The sequence below is a fragment of the Oculina patagonica genome, chromosome 6, assembly GCF_052425735.1.
Source record: "Oculina patagonica isolate OP01 chromosome 6, crgOcupat, whole genome shotgun sequence".
Classification (NCBI taxonomy): domain Eukaryota; kingdom Metazoa; phylum Cnidaria; class Anthozoa; order Scleractinia; family Oculinidae; genus Oculina; species Oculina patagonica.
In genome coordinates, this window is record NC_135763.1 from 25,106,406 (window position 1) to 25,128,944 (window position 22,539).

At 39.6% G+C, this 22,539-nt stretch overlaps 1 protein-coding gene across 1 annotated transcript in view; it reads left to right on the forward strand.

The window, feature by feature from the left end:
* LOC144656670 (intermembrane lipid transfer protein VPS13D-like) overlaps positions 1-18,784 on the forward strand; it is a 76,200-nt gene extending 57,416 nt beyond the window's left edge. Inside the window, exons 57-76 of the mRNA XM_078516913.1 lie at positions 2,379-2,456; positions 3,873-3,996; positions 4,233-4,302; positions 4,748-4,907; positions 5,925-6,051; positions 6,673-6,891; positions 8,327-8,399; positions 8,620-8,786; positions 9,449-9,646; positions 9,979-10,038; positions 10,610-10,771; positions 11,424-11,572; positions 12,272-12,453; positions 12,884-12,957; positions 13,456-13,623; positions 14,325-14,531; positions 15,278-15,534; positions 16,950-17,116; positions 17,798-17,916; positions 18,625-18,784. Of these exons, the coding sequence (XP_078373039.1) occupies positions 2,379-2,456; positions 3,873-3,996; positions 4,233-4,302; positions 4,748-4,907; positions 5,925-6,051; positions 6,673-6,891; positions 8,327-8,399; positions 8,620-8,786; positions 9,449-9,646; positions 9,979-10,038; positions 10,610-10,771; positions 11,424-11,572; positions 12,272-12,453; positions 12,884-12,957; positions 13,456-13,623; positions 14,325-14,531; positions 15,278-15,534; positions 16,950-17,116; positions 17,798-17,916; positions 18,625-18,717 (2,854 nt within the window). The 3' untranslated portion in view covers positions 18,718-18,784. The remainder of the gene's footprint in view (positions 1-2,378; positions 2,457-3,872; positions 3,997-4,232; positions 4,303-4,747; positions 4,908-5,924; positions 6,052-6,672; positions 6,892-8,326; positions 8,400-8,619; positions 8,787-9,448; positions 9,647-9,978; positions 10,039-10,609; positions 10,772-11,423; positions 11,573-12,271; positions 12,454-12,883; positions 12,958-13,455; positions 13,624-14,324; positions 14,532-15,277; positions 15,535-16,949; positions 17,117-17,797; positions 17,917-18,624) is intronic.
* Positions 18,785-22,539: the final 3,755 nt, after the last annotated feature.

The window sequence follows — 22,539 nt, forward strand, 5'->3', positions numbered from 1 at the left end:
GCCAGCGAAGGATCATGGGTCCGCGGGACCTAGGCACCAGGGCCTTATGGGTAGACCCAGGCCCTTGTTTTGCTTTTAAGGGGGTACCCCTTATATTTTTAGCGTTAAAAAGTGGTTTGAAGCACTAACTGGGAAATTCCTACCATTTGTTTTCTCATATATTTCTCACTTCGTCTGTTTATATAATCCGAATTATTACTTCAGGCCGCTTGGCGGCCCTAGTATAATTCTCATTATAAGAAGTGAAGCATTCTGATTGGTCGAGAAGCTCAGCTTATGAGGCTATATTCACCCCGCGCGAGGTGATTATAGCTTTGAAGGCTTGGCTCCTTAGCCATGCCACCTTTGCCATCCAGGCAAGTAAACATGGCCGCTTTTGCTGAATGAAAATTTCTTTGATTTAAAAGAAACCAGTCCAAAACATGGGTTTTTAAAACGTTGGGAATTTTGAAAAATGGCTACCAAGGCTTTTAGACTGAAAATAGTTTCAAGAGATGGTTCTCAAGGCATTAGAAATGATCGTAAACACGGCGGTTTTGGCGATCCCACGCGGCTATGAGAAACTCAGTCAGATGGATTGAGCAAACATTATTTAGTTCTCTTCTCACCGGAGCTACTCATTTTCGAGAGGATTCGCACATTCGCTTAGAAGTCATCAACGATCATAAAAAGGTACCGGACATCTATCTTTCTCATAGTGTTTGTTTTGTTCCGTTGTAATGCTTTAACTAAATAAATTCTGATTGCAATCGATGAATTAAACTGGTTTACACCGTATGCAAGCGAACACTTGTATTTGCTGTTTTCTTGTTTGCTATCTTTATTTCTTTTAGTTCTTGATGATCACCTCTAAAAATTATACTAAAACAATTATTCTTGATGATCACCTCTAAAAATTATACTAAAACAATTATTCGCCTCAGGCTCAGTGATTATTATTCAACAATAATCACTGAGCCTGAGGCGAATAATTGTTAAATATTCTGTTTTACTTGGGTGGTGAGTTCCTTATAGAGCTCATGTTATCTGAGGTCAGCATATTGACCTCGTGTTGGTTTATTTGGTCTTTTTGGTGGTGAGTTCCTTATGGAACACATGTTATCTGAGAGAAGGATGTTGACCTCCTGCTAGATTATTCTGTCTAACTTATCTGAGGGCAGCATATAAACCTCCTAGTTGTGTCCTGATGTTATTTTTCAAGACGTTTCGGCGTTTCGGCTTTAGCCTTCATCAGTTAAATAATCAAAGCTGTTACACGCCATTTAAAAAAAGGAACACGTTAGCGCGCGCTTTAAAATAACGTGTAAAGTTTGAAAGAAAAGAACGTGGCGCGAAACTCTTGCGCGTGACAAGGACTTGTAAACCTCTGATGAAGGCTTAAGCAATAGCCGAAACGTCTTGAGTAATAACATCAAAACACTGCCAGTCTACGTCATCCCCTTACTACAATTACACTATTTTTAAACATATTTACCTCCTACTAGATTATTATATCTTAGCTGGGTGGTGAGATCCTTGTGGAACTCATGTTATCTGAGGGCAGCATATTAACCTGGTGCTAGATTATTATGTCTTACTTGGGTGGAGAGTTCCTTACGAACTCATGTTATCTGTGGACAGGATATTGACCTAGTGCCAGATTACTCTGTCTTACTTTGGTGGTGAGTCCCTTACGGAACTCATGTTAATATATAGCTAATAAAATTAACCTCTTGCTATAAGATTATTCTATTTTACTTGGGTGGTGAGTTCCTTATGGAGCTCATGTTATCTGTGAACAACATATTGACCTCGTGCTAGATTATTATGTACAACTGCGTTCCATTATGGAACTCATGTTATCTGAGAGGATATTACCTAGTAGGCTAGTTAAAATAGGGGAGAGCCTAAAGAATGTCTGTGGGAGAAAGAAATTGGCTCGCCCCAGGGTAATCCCTTCCTTCAAACGAAGTGACCAAGGTCACCCCGCAAGAGCTTCAAGTTCTTCCTTATCAGTATTGGCCGGCCAAACGGTGACGCAAGCTTTTCACCGTTTGGCCAGCCAACGCTAGTCAACGCAAGTCTTGTTCTTTTATTCAAGCTCTGAATCGCAGAGCACGCAGTATCATTAAAATTGCATTTTTGACAACTTGCGTGCACTTGCGAGAAAACTTGCCAGTAATCGTAAGTTCAACTTGCGACTACTTGCGTCTACGTGCATTACAGTTTGGCCAGGGCTTAAAAACATTAAAACCGCTTGAGTTTATTACTTGCTTATTAATTGATGATTGCTTTTAAAAAAGAACAAGTGTGATCAGTATAAAAAATAGCGTCATTTCCCATGGACTTATCTCGACGGTAGTTTTCTAATTGTGTCTCTCTTTGCCATTTTCTGTTAGGTTAAATGATGTTTCTCACTGCAAGTGGTCTGGAGGCTTCAGGATTGATCAAGACGATTCATTTCATATCAATATGAGGTATTTTGAAAGTTTCAGACCAGTGCAAGGTTAATAGTACGTCATCTAGTCATTCAGTAGGTTATTGTTATTAGTCTGTCTTAGTAAATTATCGACTTAAAGGTTGTAAGGTAAATCAAAGGTTGTGATGAATTTGGAAGATGAAGTTTAGAGTATTAACCCTTCGTTTGCTCGATTTTTCTAATGGCGTTTCTCTAAAAAATAATGGTCTTCTGTCTGTCTGTCTGCCTGCCTGCCTGCCTGCCTTCTGTCTGTCTGTCTGTCTGTCTGTCTGTCTGTCTGTCTGTCTGTCTGTCTGTCTGCCTGCCTGCCTGCCTGCCTGTCTGCCTGCCTGCCTGCCTGTCTGCCTGTCTGTCTGCCTGCCTGCCTGCCTGCCTGCCCTGCCGCCTGCCTGCCTGCCTGTCTGTCTGTCTGTCTGTCTGTCTGTCTGTCTGTCTGCCTGCCTGCCTGCCTGCCGCCTGCCTGCCTGCCTGCCTGCCCTGCCTGCCCTGCCTGCCCTGCCTGCCCGCCTGCCCTGCCTGCCCTGCCGCCCTGCCGCCCGCCTGCCCTGCCTGCCCTGCCTGCCTGTCTGTTAACTGGCGTACATTAACAGGGATAACCTCTGCAAACTTTAACAACAACAACTTTATTATTACCCCTTTTTATAGTTATTTACACTGAAAATTATACACTTACAAAAGAAAAAACAAGGGTACTGGCAATCTGAAATAACCATTGGTTCAAAAATGTCAGGTTGCCAGCTGATTTTTTTCGTTGCCGGCTCAGCCGGCTATTCATGTGTGATCAAAGTGATTTTTACCTTTACCTTACTATTTGAAATCAGGAGTTTGATCATTTCAAAAGGGATTAGGTATTGCCTTAAGGTGATTCCCTAGTATTGCATTGCGCATCCTTACTGCGCAGAAATTTACGCGTAATTAGCGCGCGCACATAAACAAAATGGCGGCTTTTTTTCTGTGCGGCTTGGCTCGCAGGAGAAATGAAACATCGTTTTCTCGTAAACGAGTTCGGTGACCTATCATTTTTTCCTCTTAGTTTGAGAGTATCGATCAAATTCTTTCTGTAAAATGAATACAGATCAATTTCTATTGCAGAATAATACATAATCAACGAAAACGTGTACTATCCCAGTACTCGTAAAGGAATTATTAAGGAATTATTGGTAATACAAAGTCTTCCTGCTCCTAAACGAATACGGTGACCCCCCTTTTTTATTTCAAAATTTAACTTCCCTCAAGGTAAACAACAAACTGGCAAAGTTTGGTTGAAAATCTATGAGCAGTTTTATTTCCCAGGAATTACCTTAAAACCATATTCTCTCCTCGGCAATCATGAGAAGTTACTGATAAATATAAGGCGAATTTTTATTTCGATCTTGTAATAGTGGATGACCTAATGAATTCCTTCTCTTTTTAGGAGCATAAATGGTTGTTCGTTGTTTGTAAGAGTAGAGGTGATGCTTAGAGGAGCTACATTCCATGTCCTGTTCACTGACGCATCGCAGCTTCCACCTCCATTCAGAATAGACAATTTATCAGAGGTAAGCAGTATGCAGGATGCGTGTCACATATCAACCAAGTAAATGGTCCAGCTTACCACGTGTCTCTCGTAGCTCAGTTGGTTAGAGCGCCCAACCGATATCTGGGAGGCCATGGGTTTGATTCCCGTCGGTGCTCAGTTTTTTTGTCTTTGTGCCATGCTCGTGTCATTGTTGAAGAATTCATCTTCAAGACTAAACCTTGTTTGTTTGTTGACATATTTTATTGTGTATGATAGGTGCCAATCACTTTCTATCAGTGTGGAACAGAAGACAGATTACGCACCATTCTTCAACCAAAACAATCTGGTAATACAGTATGAGCTGCATACAAAATATCCCCCGTTTAAGTTACAAACAGTCTTCAATTTCCTAAAAACAATGCGAAGAGCAAACAAAAAAAAGAACAATGCTAAATCAAATGGGCGCTTTCGCTAGTAAATTGCTGGTAATATAGACAAAATATTTTCTTTTCCAAAATTACAATTTTGATCTTATGTCAGATTTAAAATAACCTATTGCTTATCTTCAATACTCTATACGCGTTTATCATCCCGCTAATTTTTTTGATCATATTGCTACTTAGCTTAATAAACTAATCTTAAAGCTGAAGACGAAAACTGTTCAATAAAAATGGCGCTTACAATTGGGAGTGCGGGATTGTTATTTTCTTACAGTCACACATGATGGACATAGCTACCAAGGAGACTTTGCGCTTTATGTAAGTTAACTGAATTGTCGTTTTTTTTTTAAGTGCCTTACTCGTGGGATGAGCCCACTCTGTTACCTGAGTTGTCTGTTGGTGTGATGGGAAGTGGATCGTACACACGTTATCACATGCAGGATCTTGGAGGAGGCGAACGCCTGTACTACTACAACCCGGTCTACGTTGTGTTCACACACACTTTTTCCAGGTAATCTTTCTATCATTTTTTGTCAAACCAGATGTTCTTTTTTGTGTAACTTTGAAAACTTTGGATGCAGTTTTCCACTATTGATTGACACTTCTCAAGCAACTTGCACTTTCAATTAAATTTTGCTCGAGTAAGTTCTTAGGTTCCGTTCCCAGTTTGGAGAATTGAACTGGACCTGTCACTAATTTCTCGCAGTCCTATGATAAACAGTTGACTATAGAGCAGCTATTTTCTTTCTTTGACACAAGTAGTATTATTTCATTTTATTGACGAAAAATAAGGAATGGAACTTGTCAAAAGTCATACGCAATTTGCTTGCTCAAGCAAATTGGAATTGAAGGCAGACCAGCCAACTGGTCTGCCTCTTGCCAGTTGGTTTTTTAACCATGTTATATTCTTTTAAAATATTTGTTTCGTCTATTGCAATGGCATGCCTGTAAACTAGCGAAGTGCATGACCACTATAAAACCACATTTACATGTTTTTTACAAAGTTACAAGTTGTTCGAGCAAAATGTTAATAAATATTGGAGCATTGTGCCGCAACATTGCAAAGGTGAACGCAAAACAACACTCTGTTGTGTACCCCCCCCCCCCCCCCCCCCCTTTCCCTTGCTCTACTTCTTTGCTTTTGTGAAGGAGGTACGTCACGGAACACGCATCTTGAAAAAATTGGCAAGTTTTTTTAAGTTTGTCATTTGTAATCTATCTTTACCTTCTTCAGTAGAAACCATCTGTATTTATTTTCGGGTTTTTATTACTCCTTTGTTGTTTTTCTATATAAGAAAACTATTATTTTGAGGTTTCCTTCAATTTGAAAGTTATTTGAAAGATGACTTAAAATATTTTGACACTGCTCCTTGAGTTGGATCGGTAATGTGAGGAGAAAACAGACAGTACGAATTGATATCTCGTGTTATGAAGATGCGAAGCTTGTACTGCACTGTACAGGAGATTTAATAGCGATGTTCAACAGTTAAAAGGCTTCAAATGAATTCCTGTTGATTTGCTCTTTCAGCGTGGATGGTCACATGTGTGGTTCAGTTCATCTCAGGCCTGCTATAGCAACAGATGAATCTTCTCTGGACTTGAGAGAACTCGTGCTTGATGTACCACAAGGTTCGGCTGTCCTGCTAAGAAGGAAGGTAAGAAAGAAAAAGATAATCGATTAAACATACGACGGGTAACTTTTCATAGACGCGTTGAATCAATAGCTCGAGCACTTTAGTGTTGTCAGGTGGCTATGACGCCACCGGGCTACGTCATGTTGCTTAGGAACCTCCTTGATAAGTCTCTAAGCCCAGGTTTTTCAGGGAGGCAGGATTCCAACAAAAAAGAAGCCTTTTTTCCTTGATTGGATTAGAAACAGGCCACTTAAAACAAAATTGAACTTGAGCTCAAACCAGATTAAGCAGCTTTCCAATGACTTTGTGAGTAGTTACCTGAAGCACTCCCTCCGTCATTCAATGTACTATTTTCAAGTTGACCTTGGCCTTTACTTCAAGCTAAGACCTTGTGTAAGCATTTCACGTGAAAATAGTTAAACGTACATTTATATTTTCATTTAAATTAAACATTTTCATCAAAGAGGTTTTGCACATGACTTCGTTTTGAAGCAAACACAAAAGGTAACTCAGAGGTGGTTTATTGTCAAAGACGCGATAACACCTTTAATATTGCAACAGTGCTTTTCTTCCAACGAGATATGCCAGCACTGTTAATGAATCCTTTTAACCCTTTTTTGTTTATAACCATTTAATCTTCAGGAGCCCCACAAGAGATCCCAGCTGTGGCGACTGACAGGTGGAGGCCTGCTACGTCACGAAGGCTCCTCGCCTCCTTCTGTGAAGCCGTCAACAGCCAATGCTGGGCTTGTGTTGGATATTGACAGCTTAGCTCCTCCCACCTGTGGCAAGTACGTGCGACTTGTGCTGAGTAAACCCAATCCGCGGCGGATGCATTCACAGACATGGTCCTTCACTGAGGTAAACTGAAACGTTTCTTTCACACACTAAACCATCATTTTGTTACATGAACGTTTACAATTGGTGTGGAAGACGAGTGTCTGGGAAGGTTTTAAACTCATGGACGAATGTACTTTACGTCATTTCATTCCTTTCATGAGAAAATATAACCTCACTATCAAACTCGCTACCAGTGTGTGGCTTCAATAGTTCAGTTGGTACAGCATTGCACCGGTATCACGGAGATCACGGGTTCGAATCCCGTTGAAGCCAGATTTTTTTTCTAGTTTCTTTTTTTTGCAATTCCGTTAATTGCAATTCACTGCGAGGATAATTTCTTCACTTAAAGAAATGTTTTGTCGTGTAGAAAGCAAAAAACAGCTTGTTTCATTGCTGTTACTCCACCCTTCCTGGAAGCATCTGCTATCAGAGATGTGGCTTCTTCCGTGAACTAAGAACTTATAGGATATAGAACAACACATTATCTCACTCTCTATTAAAGGATCAGCAATAATATTGATATTTTGACTATAAAGGCAATCACCACATTTTCATTGAAAACAAATGTAGGGAGTTTAAAAAGGGGAAAAAATAAAAGAAGGACAAGTTGGACATATTCCTGAAAACTGTGGCTTTTCGTTTTGTACACCCATATGATTTTTTTGTTTGGTTCCCTTTGAGGAATAAGGGAGGCTAAATTGTTTTAAGAGGAAATCCGCCAGGACTTTGAGTAGTTATTGGACAAAATTATGTACCAAACTATTTACACCTGATTGCAAGCTTTTGTGTTACTGCTTCAAATATCTTATCGAAAGAAATCTTTTCTAACAACACCAAACATCGAAAACAAATTTCGAAGTTCCACTGAATTCCCATGAATCGCTTAAAAGATGTGAGCTTTTGCCCATAGCTTGTGAACTTTGAATATCATTTTCTCAGACTCTGATAAGAAATTGTTGTACCAGAATTATTTCCACCTTATTGCAAACTTTTTTGTTACTGCTTCAAATATCTTATCAAAAGAAATCTTTTCTAACAACACCAAACATCGAAAACAAATTTCGAAGTTCCGCTGAATTCCACTGAATCGCTTAAGACGAATTTCAAAAATGGCTACACGTGAGATTTTGCCTATACTTTGTCAACTTTGTAATTCATTTTCTCAGACTCTGATAAGAAATTGTTGTTGGTGTTATCACGGATAATTACTTACATCTTTACCTTTTATTAAGGGTAGGAAATAACGCGATAGGATTTAAATTGTTCTGGTACTCGAATTTGTCCAACTTCAATAAATATTACTCGACTTCCTAGTGTATTCAGTCTTTTTAAAAGAAACTTGGTTCTGTTTAGCTTATGCAGAAGGTAAAAAAGCTCGTTCTGCCATTTTCCTCTAGGGTCTTTCCCTATTACTCACCCTCATCTCAGTCAGAATTTAATTTTGTGTTATTTACAGGATAATCGCATGAAGTGTGACCTTCCTGGGTTGTACGTACAGCCGAGAGGTGGAGTCAAAGGCTTAAAAGATGGTAAGTGCACCACGGTAAACTCTTAACACTGTCGCAAATTTCAAGTGACTTATGTAAGTATCCAGGTATATCTAGCTCAGCAAATCTTGTTCTAAATGGTCCCTGTGACAGGCATTGTTTGAAATGGTAGGTAAGGAAGTAACTTACATGTTAAGTCGCTCCTGTTGATTTCAAGCATGTGTGTGACCATTTCAAATAAAAATTAATGTTCTTTTTTCAGGGGTGGACGCAGTACTTGGTCCAGCCAACATCACTAAGGATGATCAAATTCCAATCGAACAGTGTATCAGCACGTGTAAACTGAGGCCTGGTTCAGGATGCCTTGGAGTCAAGATCCTGGCTGATGGACCAACAAGAGTACTACAGATTACTGACTGCTTACAACAGGTAAAGCATGCAAAGGGGGTTTAGTACTGTGAAACCATGACATACATTTAAGGCGTACACACACAAAGAACCTAGTTAAACGACCTAGCTCAGCAGGAATTTTTAGTATGCGTGCATCAACTTTGTTTTACGAGGGTTGCACATAACAGTCTTTCGACTGACAAACCTGTGGCCCTCGGATTCCCGATCGAAGTGGAGGGAGTGGAGGGAGGAAAACCGGAGAACCCGGAGAAAAAACCCTCGGAGCAAGGACGAGAACCAACAACAAACTCAACCCACATAGGACGCCGGGTCTGGGAATCGAACCCGGGCCACATTGGTGGGAGGCGAGCGCTCTCACCACTGCGCCATCCCTGCTCCGCCTGCACCATTTTTTCGGAAGTCGTAGGCTCGAACCCTGTCGAAGACTGGATTTTTCCCCCGGATTTGTTTCCTTCGCTTGTGACATGACTGATGAACATTAAAAATCAAAAAGAAACTTTACTGATGTTCCCATAATTTGGTTGCGATAGATAGCAATTACGCGAGTTCTTACTTTGCCGTGATAGTCTAGAAATGAACTCTTGCTTAACACTGGAATTTCCCCTTTCCAACTAGCTACTATGTCTTTAAGATGCTAAGAGAAGCAAACCTATCTTAACGCAATATTTGTTGGTTATTAGTCTGAAGAAGAAGCAGAGAAAGACTGGATGCTAGTCGAACAGAGAGGGGGCATGCGACAAGCAACCGTAAGCAGCCTGGGCACTGAGGGTGATTCATCCGCGCTTGAAGTACAGATTCGTTTGGCTGGAGGGATTGGTGTATCGGTAATTAATTCCGTCCCAGAGGAACTCGTTTTTATCAACCTGGAGCAAATAGAGGTATGTTACTCGCGACCCGCCATGGATGTTCAGTGAGAGTGAATACAGATAAATGAGAACAGTAAAAATGTATAGGATAAACACATTTACTGTTTTTTTTTATTTCATTAGTGTTGTCGTTGCTTTGAAATGATATTTGCTGAGCATGTTCTGCAAGTTGGCTCACCCCTCGTATTTTTTATAATTGGTGCTTAGGAAACCAATCTGAAACCGTTGTAAACGTTGCGATGATTTTTAACCTACCACATGAATCTTCTTTTATTTCGGCATAAATAGCTTACAATAAAATTGCTTCTGCAGTTGATCGTGTATTTTTTTTTTTTTGCTTTTAGGTTGATTACTTAAGAACTTCAAAGCTAGAGACGTTAGAAGGCAACATTGGACGCATCCAGGTGAGTGTTTAAAGTGTTTATGTCGTGAGTATAGGTTGTAACACCGTTGTTTACTCTAGAACGGCGAAGGTTCGTCTGCCTTCCTATCTGCTGCTTATTTTTGGAACACTGAACGATAGGCGTTCTCTGATGGCCAAATTGACGGTCTTTACTGTCTGTTATACTGCTGCGAACTTAAAGCTCTATCTTTGCGCGGGAATATTTCGGTATCGTTTGGCGTTCACGGATTAGTTCTCTATGTTAATTTATATGAGGTAACATAGTAAACGCTATGTATCCGGCAGAATCATTTGTTCGTATAGTGTTATCGTCTGGTTGCGAGTAGTTCTGAAAATAGCTGTTGTTGGTGACTGACGATTCGATATCCTGAGCGGAAGTGACCATTTGCTGTTGACAAACTTTACATGAGTCTTCCACTTACAGTGGATCACGGCAAAACTGGCAAATCAGTTTCAAACGGACCAGATTTGTAACGTTATCAACTGTCAAACGACTTGCCGTTTGACTGTGAAGACGGGAATCCCTTTCAGTCAGGGCAGGAGTTCATTCTCGCTGTTTGTTTCTTTTGTAGATTGATAACCAAATCTTTGGCAGTCAGCTTCCAGTGTTGCTCTACCCCTCCCTCCCTGAAAAGGGATCCAAAGAAGAGACTATGCCACAACAACAGCAAACCACACTTCACGTGTCAGCTTCTAAAGAACCTAGCAGGCTTCCTAATGTAGAAATATTCAAGGTGAGTGTATGGGTTAGTGGGAGGTGCCGTGGCCTTATGGTTAGCGTGCCAGACTTCTGGCTGGGGCCTGGGCACTGCATTGTGTTCTTAAGCGAAACATTTTACTATTATAGTGCCTCTTTCCACCCAGGTGTATAAATGGGTACCGGCGAATTTACTGCTGGGGTAACCCTACCATAGACTGGCACCCCATTCAGGGGGGGGGGGGGGGGGCAAAGGCATCCCTTTCCCCGATAATTATTTGCAATAATGTGCGCTAACATGCAATTTGGTGCATTATGAGACACAATTAGTTTTTTTTAGACAGGGAATACTTACTTCATGTGCACTGACCTCGTTGAGTCTGGATGAATTTTCCGATATAGCTTTTTATATTATACTGTAGTGATAGCAATACATTTTTGGGGAGGGGGTGAGGGGGTGGAGGGGTCGGGGGAGGAAGCTGGGCATTTTGAGGGAGAAACTTCTACCCCTAAAATACCCTTGTTAGAACTCTGACGAAAACAAGGTGTTGTGGCCAGACCAGTTGAAACATACCAGGCAAGTTTCGCGTTCGCCTAAATCCATAAGTTCAAATTCAATCTGAAACTGCAGACCTGCAAGCATTAACTTAGTGAAGGTTATATGTTATTTACTTTTCTCATCAATACAGACACTGGATGTTTCACTGCGTAAGATGACTCTCCAGATTGAGGAATTATTACTGCTAAAGCTGCTTCAGTTCTTTGGCTATGTACAACAAGATGATGATATCACGGGCGCAAACCAGGAGGATGACGAGTGTCTTTATGCTACACAAAGGTTCCACTTTATTGCGTATTAGAATAAACGCAGTCGTGTTTTATTAGAAATCGGCGAATCTGTTTTTTTTTTTTTTTTTTTCTCCCACTGTTTTCTATTTAACAAAATTATAGATTCCATGTTGCCGTGCGTCTGTTCAGTTGCAGATAACAGATGATGTCAAAATGTTGTAAGATCAAAAAAAGTGGCCCATGAGCCGATAGGCGAGTGGGTCACTTCTGTGACTTCTGTGATCTATAACTACAAACACCTATCGGCCAATCACAAAGCTTGGTTATTGTATTATCGCTGATACAACACAATCGCGCGCGCGTTTCTGTTTAAAAAGAAAATAATTCTTGATTTTTGGCTGAAAAGTGCATAGAATTGTAGGTTTTGGACCGCAATTGTTTAGTGTTTCTACTAAATCGATTAGACTACTCGCCCTCGTTTTCTATGAGCGATGGCCAACTCAGCTTCGCTCGTAGAAAACCCGGGCTCGTTTTCTAATCGTTTAATAGAAAGTTACTAGTTAAAAGATATTTAATTCACCAAAATAGAGTAACTTAGTATATTTTGGAGCGTTGTTACGTTCGGAGATCGCTTCCTCTAGAATGTGTTATTACTTTCAGAGGATTACGATATTAGAGAACAGGGGATCGTTACTTTTAGAACTACGTTAGAACACATTTTTGACATCACTATTAACACCATTTTTAGGCCCACATTACCAAGCTCATCAGGTTCATCAAAGCGTTATTACTTTGAGCACCTCCAGCTGAACTCCACACAGCTCAAGTTATCAGTGTCCAGTGCTGGTCGGCTTCCTGATGATCTACAGAGTCTGAAGAACAGTCTTGGTCTTATTCTCGTCAACTTGGAGGATGCCACTGTTGACTTAGGTTGGTGCATAACAAAGCAAACACCAAGTAACTTTGGACAGCCATTTAAAACCTGCGTAATTGCGTTATAGTAAAGCCATGTTAAATAATGTATTTTATACTAAGCTTTTCAGGGATTAGGGTGATGTTAAGCTACTGTCTTTGTCTACAAACCGCATTACAAACAATACTAAAGGGATTCCCTGAGAAGTCTGAAGGAATATTGGGTCTCTGAGAGAGTTGGGTTGAAACTAAAAATCTGGTCGTTGAATCACTTACCTTTAGTTTCCTACTTTTGTTGTTTAGTTAGCTAAGCAAATAAAGTTTGCATTCAAAATAACCATGTTGCACTTTATTGTAACAAGGACTGTTCCGCTTGTATGTTTTTACTCTTCTTGTGTACAGTGTGTATGTTATCTCTTGTAACCTGATTGTTCTCTTTATTTTGTAGAGTCGTTCTCTCGGTCTCATCCATTTGACACTATGTCCTCTCACCTGGACTCCATGAGTAAACATTACACTGAGGTACGTGTTCAACTCAGTTGAAGTCTTCCCATGCTAGTAAAGCCTTCGTATTGCAAAGTGAACTTTAGCTCATTTTATCTTAGCTGTGTATGGGTCCACTGCCTTTGACTGTCTGTCTAACTTAGGCTTAGTGTTCCGAGGGAGACGAAAGTCGTAAAAGCCTAATAAATACTATCTCGCTCTTTTTTTTTTTTTTTTGCCTGGGGGCATTGTTTTGACCTGTTGTTCATTATTTGGCTTTAGTCCCAATGGCTTACCGTTTTATTAAAGACCTTTTTTTTCCTTATTTTTTTTTTGCAATAAAAAGCTTTATTGACTCCATCTTACCCTTTAGATCGTCTCAAAACTTCCCCTAAGTCCTTTGCACATATTTTGTGTTATTTTAGTATTCCTATTGGGAGAATTTGGTGTTTTGGATAAAGATAAACAAATGTGAAAGACAAAAACTTTTTAGAGTTTCAGGATAGGACTGAAGTAACTACTTGTTTTGTTCCATAGGAAATTCGTAGTCAAGCGGCAGCTATCGTGGGCTCAGTTGATTTCCTTGGCAATCCCATGGGACTGATAAATGACGTGTCATCTGGTCTGGAGGGACTGGTAAAGAGGGGCAATGTTGGAGGCTTGTTCATGAATGTGGCTCATGGAGTGTCGGACTCGGCAGCTAAAGTAAGTCAAAGCTGTTGAATGGTGTAACGTTCGCACTTGTCACGTTCTTAATGGTCAATTGTGCTGTCGCGCAATTGATTCTCCCGTCTGGAGAATAACGTTACGTGACGAATAATCTTCTTAATACTAAGGCACGGAGGTTAAAACCACACCGAACCGAAATCTTACTGAGATTCATCCGTTAGTTGTTGTGCTTATGGTTCATATCTTCCTCCAACATTTTCAATGCTCCAAATTCCCCGTTCTTTTATTATTAGTTCTGAGAATGTTTGATAATTTGGCCTATATTTGTAACCCATCTGTTTGCTCTTAAAATTAACCATGACAATCAGTGCATTGGGTCGCTCATAATTCAGAAGGATGAACGCAGTGGCTCGAAACGTTGTATACAGAACATTGAGCTAACCAACAACCTTAATAAGATTATACCTGGAAAAAAAATTCGAAGTGTAATGTGTTCCTTTGCTTCAGACACTCCGGGTTCCACAACATTAAAAAAGACTACGAGTATTTGTTTTCTTCCTGAATGAAATGCTACTCCGTCCAAGGTTTGCATCACGTTGTCCGAACTATTTAATGGGCAATTACATATGGCTAGAAGAGGAACTGTGAAATGGAAGAAGAAGGTTTTAGACCTTCAACCCCTTTGCTCACCAGTCAAGTCCTCGACTTAATTTCTATTTGATTTTTTTATTTTGTAGATCACCGGATCCTTGTCTGATGGTTTGTGGAACGCGTCAATGGACAGCAAATTCCAGGAGAGTCGTGACGCCATGAGAGCCGAGAGGTTCAGCAGCTCCAAAGATCACTTTGTGGCTGGCGTCAAGGGCCTGGGTATGGGTCTTGTTGGTGGACTGACCAGTATTGTGACGCAACCAATTGAGGGCGCGCATAACTCTGGACTCTCAGTAAGTTCACTATTACGTGCTTGACACGTGTGTCAGTCTGTCAGTTTCATTTACGAGAGGTAACCTCTTGACAATAAATACATAATCGTGACTTTCGGAAGGTTTTTTAGAGAGGAGAAAAATGACAGAATTGAGTATAGCGATGCAGGAAAATATAGCGACAATGGCGAAGCGAGAAAGACGTTTTTCAATGTTAGCACCGGAAATTTGGTCCTAATCAACTCATGACTTCTATTTGATCTTTTCACTCTTCTGCTTTTTGATTGAAACAGTGAAAACAGCGAGATTGTAGGGAGGTGTACGGTGTTGATTTTTTTCAATGCTTTAAATGTTTATCTCTCGTACAATCTGCGGTAACTCACAATTTTAGAAATTAACTTGCGATACTTTGCTTTAGGACAAAGCTTGTCTGCAGTGAAACTCCACTTTTGGCCTCGTTCATGCAACTTCTTTTAAGTGACTCGAACAAACGCTTAATTAGTTATAAAAAAAATTTTCAAATGAAAATTCTATTTAATTTAGACACCAGGCAAATACGACCATCCCGTTAATATGGCCGATTTTTTGTGTTGGCTACACCGAAACTTTGTCAAATTCTCTTTTCTTACTCTTTGTAAGTGAAAACTGTTTTATTGTACAAGTAGCGAGTCACTGTTACCAACAATAAAGAAGAAAACTGTTCCAAAAATGTACCTGTTTTTGTTGTTTATTACTTTCAATGAAACTTCACGTCGTTTTTTTTTCAGGGTTTCATAACTGGCATTGGCAAGGGAATTGTGGGTACAGTTGCCAAGCCAACCGCTGGCGTATTGGACTTTGCATCTGGCGCTGCAGCAGCAGTCCGCGGTCAGGCCACAAGCAAATCCAGATATTTCCCGCCAAAACAGACACGCCTGCGTAGGAATTGTTTTGGACCTAGTGGTGCTATCCCAAGGTTCGCTGCGACCCACGCGGAAGGACAGGAAATCATGTTAAAGTTAAACGAAGGAAATTTCAACGAAAAGTACGGGAGTACGAAGTTGTAACTTTTGTTAACATTGTTTTCTTTTTCTTTTTCTGTTAGGTAGTCCCTGGTCTTACTTAAAATTGTGAATACTCGAGGTGGAATTATTGTTTGTTTTAGGAAAGAAAAGGTCGAGGATTGCATTTTAGGCGGGGGCGGGGGGATGCACAAAGATATTAGCTACCTTATTATAGGAAATTAACGCTTGTGTTAATTAAGGTATTGGAAATTAACGCGACTTAAATTAACGCGAATTGAAGGGAAAATTACTTCCCAATAAAGGAAATTAACGCGAGAGAGGGGGTAACATTTCAAAATAAAGGAAATTAACGCGACGTACACAACAGGAACAAGTTTATTTCAACACTTGTTGGCGTATAATCTTAAACGAAACAATGTTCGTGGTACTTTTCCCACTTCGAGCGTTCTTCGCAGTATCAGTGATAGCGGCAGATGTCCACCCTGATAAAATAATGATTTTTCCTTTGAGTCAAGAACGTCTGGACTGTACCGAAAAATTGGGGCTAAATAATGGAAATTAAGGTCATGGAAATTAACGCTCCACTTAATTAACGGTGCGGAAATTAACGTTAACAAAAATTAACGCGACTTAAATTAACGCGAATTTTTGAAATTCGTGTTAATTTCATGACGCGTTAATTTCCTATAATAAGGCAAGTATTTTCGTGGTTCGGGTTGTGCAATTGCAGTATTCCTGGTGTATATTTTTTTTGCGCTCTGAACAAGGTTCCGTTGAAATCTACTTTATTTCAATGGTCCATCGCTATGAAGTAGATCGGTTTTGTTGTTGTATTTTAGCGTTACATGTAAGTTATTTTGTTTCTTTAATTTGACTTGACCATTCATAGGGCAAGTGCGTAGCTTCCGTAACACTGGTAAAAATTCAATCACTCGTAAAGCAGTATAAACCAACTTGCATTTAAAGACAAATCAACAAAGCAACATCCTATGTAATTTGAGAACAATGGTTAAAAAGACAGTAGAGAAAAAACAAAAAGTAATAAAAGAACATAAAAAATGAAAGAAAAGAAAAGGTTACGTCAATTTAAGCAATTCTTATTTTTAAAAAAAGAAAAAAATAATCTTCTCAAAAATATAGAATTAAAAAATCTTCTCAAAAATATTACAGCATTGTTACATAAAACTTGTCCTCCTTGAATATGAATACTGTTATTGGACATTAAAGACCAGATCATTTAAAAATTCTACTATATTTCTTGAACAAAAGTTAAGAACCTAATCAGTTAAGAACCTAGTTAGCCTAATTTTACACTAAATACCATTTATATAAGAACCTGTTTAGGCTAACTTGAAAAAACCTAGGTTCTTATACGCGGGGTTTTACTGTATCGTACTTTTCCCACTCAGTGTTAAACTTGGCCTTTTTTCATCAGATTTGTGCTGTCGGAGTCTGTAAGACGAGACAAGGAAGACCGACTGAAAGCCATCGTGACTACTGAAGGGGTGTACTTTGTACGCGCCCGTGGTACCCCCTCTCCGGAAGCTATTGTCCTACTCGTGCGCTTTTCAGACCTCTATGTTTGCCAGCCACTTTCTAGCGGTAAGTACATGTAGGGATAGCCTGGGCTGGGGTAGTTTGTTGTTAATTTGTAAACTGTTTTAGATGATTCCGTTTCATACAAGATATGGAGATAAGTATGGATTATTAGTCAGAATTGGACAAAATTGCATGTAGCAATAAAAGGAGTGCTAAATATGTATATTTACTGAATTAGAACTTAAAATATCGTTGTTGTTGTTGTTGTTGTTGTTGTTGTTGTTGTTGTTGTTGTAGTTGTAGTTAACATAGGACCATACCGTATGTTTCTGTGCAGGCGAGTTTTAATAACTCCAACAACAACATTAAACAACAGCAACAACAATAACAACTAAAGCAACTTGCATTTTTTTTTTGTAAATACCTTATTATATTGTCATACTTAAGTAATCTTGATCTGTTTTGTCTTCAATAATTATTATTACTGAGTGAGAAGTTCAACAGTACACGTCATAGCTAAATAGGAAATTACCAATGCAGTGTGTATTTTTGGGAAAATATGTAATGACACTTTTCATGGCTCTGTTATGCCTGTATTAGTTGTCAGTAAAGGTTGTTTGTTAGGGTGGAGTGGGTTAAGTAAGAGTGCTCGCTATGACGTAATAGAGAAATTACCTAAAGATAATCTTACCAATAAAAGTGGATCAACTATAACCAACTTGTGTTATATATTTACTTGTTTAGACGGCAAGGATTACATTGAGCTTGTGATGAAGGCTGATAACAGTAGTGTACCTACACCATCCAAGAACCCGAGTAAAAGACCGAGGGTCAGGTGTGATAAAAACACTGTCGCACAGAAGGTTTGTACCATTTGTCTCATTAATGTCGATTTATAAGGCAAAGTCTCCCATGGCAAGTGTCCCATCATGTGGACGCTTAGCTGCGGTTTTCACAACATCAAGTGACTAGGAGTATGTATTTCTACTTCTCCTTGGATGGGATGCTAGTCCATGTCAGGGTTACCTTCGACATTTAATTTGCCCCTACCCATCTATATACCTAGATGAAGAGCGGCACTGTGGACGGTATCTTGCCTAAGAACATAACACAGGGCCCTGGCCAGTGCTCGAACCCTGACGGCTTGACCTGAAGTCGAGCGCACAAACCGTTAGTTAGTGCGCTGTTAACTGGTTCACCAAACAAACAGTATACGTCCTTGTGTTGTGTTGTTAAATGTTTGTATTTTTGTTTTGCTCTCCGGAAGACGGTACACAAAGGCTTTTTCGCCAGTCAGTGTAGATATGATATGTATTTATGTCTGGATTTATCAAAACCTTGTCATGAAAAGTGGTAGTTTTTTTATTTATTTTTGTGGAATTGGGATAAAAACGAAAAAAAAAAGAAAAAAAAAAAAAAAAAAAGGAAAAAAGAGAAAAAAGAGGAGAGGGGAAAAAAGTTTTTTTTTTTTTTTTTTTTTTTTTTAAAAAAAAGAAAAAATAATAAAAAAAAAAAAAAAATATATAAATAAGCATAATTGTGACATTTGCCTATTCCTTCTTGTTGATTAGGTGGCGCAGAAGATTAACTATGCCAAGAATCTTAATGATGAGGTCCAGCAGACCGTCAAAGTGGAATCTAAAGAACCAACCTCTCCAGTGTAGCTACTAGATAGCAGTGTAAACGTCATGTCGAAGGGGCGTTTTACGGTGAAAAGCCTATCACGCAAGAGTGTCGTGTTTCCACTCAGCAGACAATAACCCCCAGAATAACCTGCGCTCATAAGTGAAAGGACTGGACCAACAAGTTCTTTCTGATTGACTGATGCCAGTCATGGTATTTTCAATGGGTTTTCTTTTTCGAAAAAAATGGTTGTACCCTAACCACACCAACAATGCATGGTTTTGTTGAAACAGATTTCCAAACGAAATGAAGGTAAAAGAAAACCGTATCTTTTTCTTACACAGGGTATCTCAGCATTAACGTAATTAAAGAAGGAGACTTCAGTTGCAATGTTGCATTGCCAACAGTTTATAATTTGTTTAAAGTAATTCATCGACTCTCTTGAAAAAAAGAGAAGGAAGTCTTCCCAAGCCACGGTGAACCATACACATTTTGGATTTAAAAATGCTGTTCAAAGCAGCAAGAATTCTCCATTAGTTGTAATATTTAATGTCTTGGAAAATTTACATTGTAAAAGGAAATTGCACTATTTATTATCATAATCGTCGCCCTCAGCACAGAAAGGTTTGAATTTTTCATTTGATGCAGAAATGCAATTGAAAAAGGAATTTGTTTTTCATCACTTTCCAGTTCACTCGTACGCTAAGTCAACGCATTTTATTTCTTATATAAGTACGGGAATGAAATATAATTTTGCCAGTTAACCATGAACAGTCTCCTTTTTTCCTTATTCTGTTAAGCGTGAAGCGAAGGAAAGAACGCCCAGGTTTTTTCACGGCCATTTTTTCACTGGCGCTCGTTTTTTTCGCTTCACGCTCGACGGAATAAACAATGGGGCTGTTAGTTGGCTTTTTGTCAGTGACGAGATAGATTGTTCATTGTACTTGTGTGACATGATAAAACTTGCGTGACGCAATTGAAATATGGGTATCTTGCCTAATCCACTTGTGTGACATGATAAAACTTGCGAGACGCAATTTTGGGTCTGCCTTCCTGGGGATTTGATTTTTACAAAAAGGCAATTAAGTTATGCCTTTGAGGTGACCTTAGGGTTTTGAAATTTTAGCCATTGGGGATATAATATTTTTCTCAGAGAAAATGCAAATTAAATTATAAATGACATTCAGTTAAAGGAGAAAAGATTTATTCAATAGAATTCAATTGTCCAAATTCGCAGTTTGTACAACAGTTTGTTATAGACTTAAAGGTTGTATATTTTAATATGGCTGTTTAGAATAAAATAATGAAAAGAAAATGATGACTGCCGTCTTTTGAGTAACAATTTCCTCGCAGTGTTACCCCCCCCCCCCCCCCCAGCATTATTTCGCCTGTACGTACCCATTTATACATCTGGGTGGAGAGAGGCACTAGGAGATTAAAGTGTCTTGCCCAACAACACAGGAAGGTGAGATGCGCGGTTGCATAATGGTTAGCGCGCTCGACTCCGAGTTCGAACGGCCCGGGTTTGAGCCCTGGCCGGGCCGCTGCATTGTGTTCTTGTGCAAGACACTTTTGTCTCTCAGTGCCTCTCTACCCAGGTGTATAAATAGGTACCGGCGAATTTACTGTATGGGCCACTTGGCTCGGTATAATAAAAGTAATTGTTTTGGGAGTGGTTTTTTTTGGGAAAAAACACAGACTTAACCAACAACACAACGCAGTGACCCCGGCCAGCATACGAGCCCAGAATTTAAAATGAACATGGTTGGGAGCCTGAACTACCTAATGTTCAATCCAGGCGCGAGAGAACCGAATGCGTTCCCCCATATGGGGAACTCAAAATAACAGTTTTTGGGCCTTGTGATGAAACCTACGTAGATTAAGCCTTAATTCAATTCCAGATCCACCGAAAGGTGGGTATTTGAAATTTAACATGTACTTATGTGGCCTAATTGGGATTAAGCTACCACGTGGATTCAGGCTAATGTTCACTCTGGGTCCAAGAGAACCGAATGAATTCCAGCACATCGGGAACTCGAAATAACGATTTTTAGCCCTTGAGATGAATGTCACCCTTAACTACTTTGAGCACTACTTTCATTAGGGAAAATAACGGAAAACTGGCCGTTAAAAACTTTGTCAAAAAAAGAGAAATGATGTGCAAAGAGATGAATAAAAAAGCTGAGAGCAAACAAGTCATCAGTAACTTGGAAATCGCCGTTTTCAAATAAAGGTACCAAAATTGGTGGAGTACTCTCGCTCGTACACGAAACGCGCCTAAAGTTTCATGGTGAAAATATAAAGTAAGTTACGGTTTTGAAGATAGAGAGGAGCCGTTGTAAGTTTTTAGTTGTTTCTTCCAGGCAACAAGGGCAGAACTTAAAAAAGTCCGCCTGACTTTTTTAAGTTGAGATTTTAAGTTCCTGACGGCATCACAATAATATCATTGTTTATAGCTTCGGTAAACTGGCAACATAATGTTTGACAAAACTGGACCACTAATTGTAGCCATTTGTAGGTTCCTATACGAGTTTAGGGTCTTGAGTTTTTAAAGTAAAGCGCGTGACAGTGTTTCTTTAAAACTTCTCACTTTTGAAAGCGTTTTCAAAAGGCTCTGTTTTCGATAAAAACGATCAGTGTTTACGTCGTTTGAATGTGGACCGCAAGCAAAAACGTTTTAAAAAGAATGCGTTTTCAAACGAAAAACGCATTGGTGTAAATGGGGCCTCGCTCTGACATGTATTTTCAAATTTATTCAACTCAACAAAAGGCCCAGCGATGCAACCTCGCCATGCGATTTTCACGTGCAAGTGTTGAGGTGTGATTTTTCTCATTTACATTTTATTCTTCACTACCTCGTGGTCGGAGCTGTTCGACTTCTTCGAAGGGAAGAAATTCGTCAACAAAATGTAATGTTACCGCCACAACAATCGTCAAAAGCTAAATTAAAACACCTGGAAGACCTCACGAGGTAAGAGTTTAAATTGTGCGATTATATGAGACTGAAAGAAAGGTAAGCGAAACGAAACAATGCTGCCAAGTATTGTAAACACTAATTCTCTTTTGGTGTTCAAATTTTAAACTCTCAGCGCCACCTGCGGTGTTGAATCTTTGAAGTTTGGTCATCATGAATTATAGAGTATAGAGATAGAGATAGTATAGAGAGTATAGAGATTCTTGTTGAACGCTTGTCGACTTGGTGTTAAAATATTGGTATGCCACAAACGCCAGAAAACTGTTTCCTTTAAAAATATCATTTTTTAGCAAAGTTTATCTGCAGTACAGGAAAAGTTGTCTCAGTGAATCGGAGAGTCGATTTTTCAACGAACCGAGAGGAGAACACTCCCTGGCAAGATTTCCGCACAGCCCCATAAATTAATTATGCATACAATCTTCTGACTGACTCGTCCTTTTCATGATTGCTGTTTGTGTATAGTGTTAGTATGAAATAGTTGCATACATAATTAATGTATGGGGCTGTGCGGAAATCTTTCCGGAAAACAACCTGTTATAGGGGAAAGCAACCACGACATTAACTTCTCCAAATTTCTATTTGGACTTAAACCAGGGAGGGATCGGGGGGAGGTAGGGGATGCAGGGGGTTCCAACCCCCCTCCCCCCCCTCACCCCTGAGATGATCTGCGGCTTTCTAAATGAACTGGTGTTATGCAAACATGGCAGTTACGCCATTCCTAAGTGGTGCACCGCCTCCTAAAAACATCTTCGTTGTTTTTACTCATTTCGGTGCTGTTTTCCTCAATTTCAGATGAAAAACAAATAAAGATACAATGGTAAGGCACACGAGTGGCCTGAAGAAAAACAGTCGTTACGAAGGTAAGTTGTGGTGGACATGAAGCAAATGT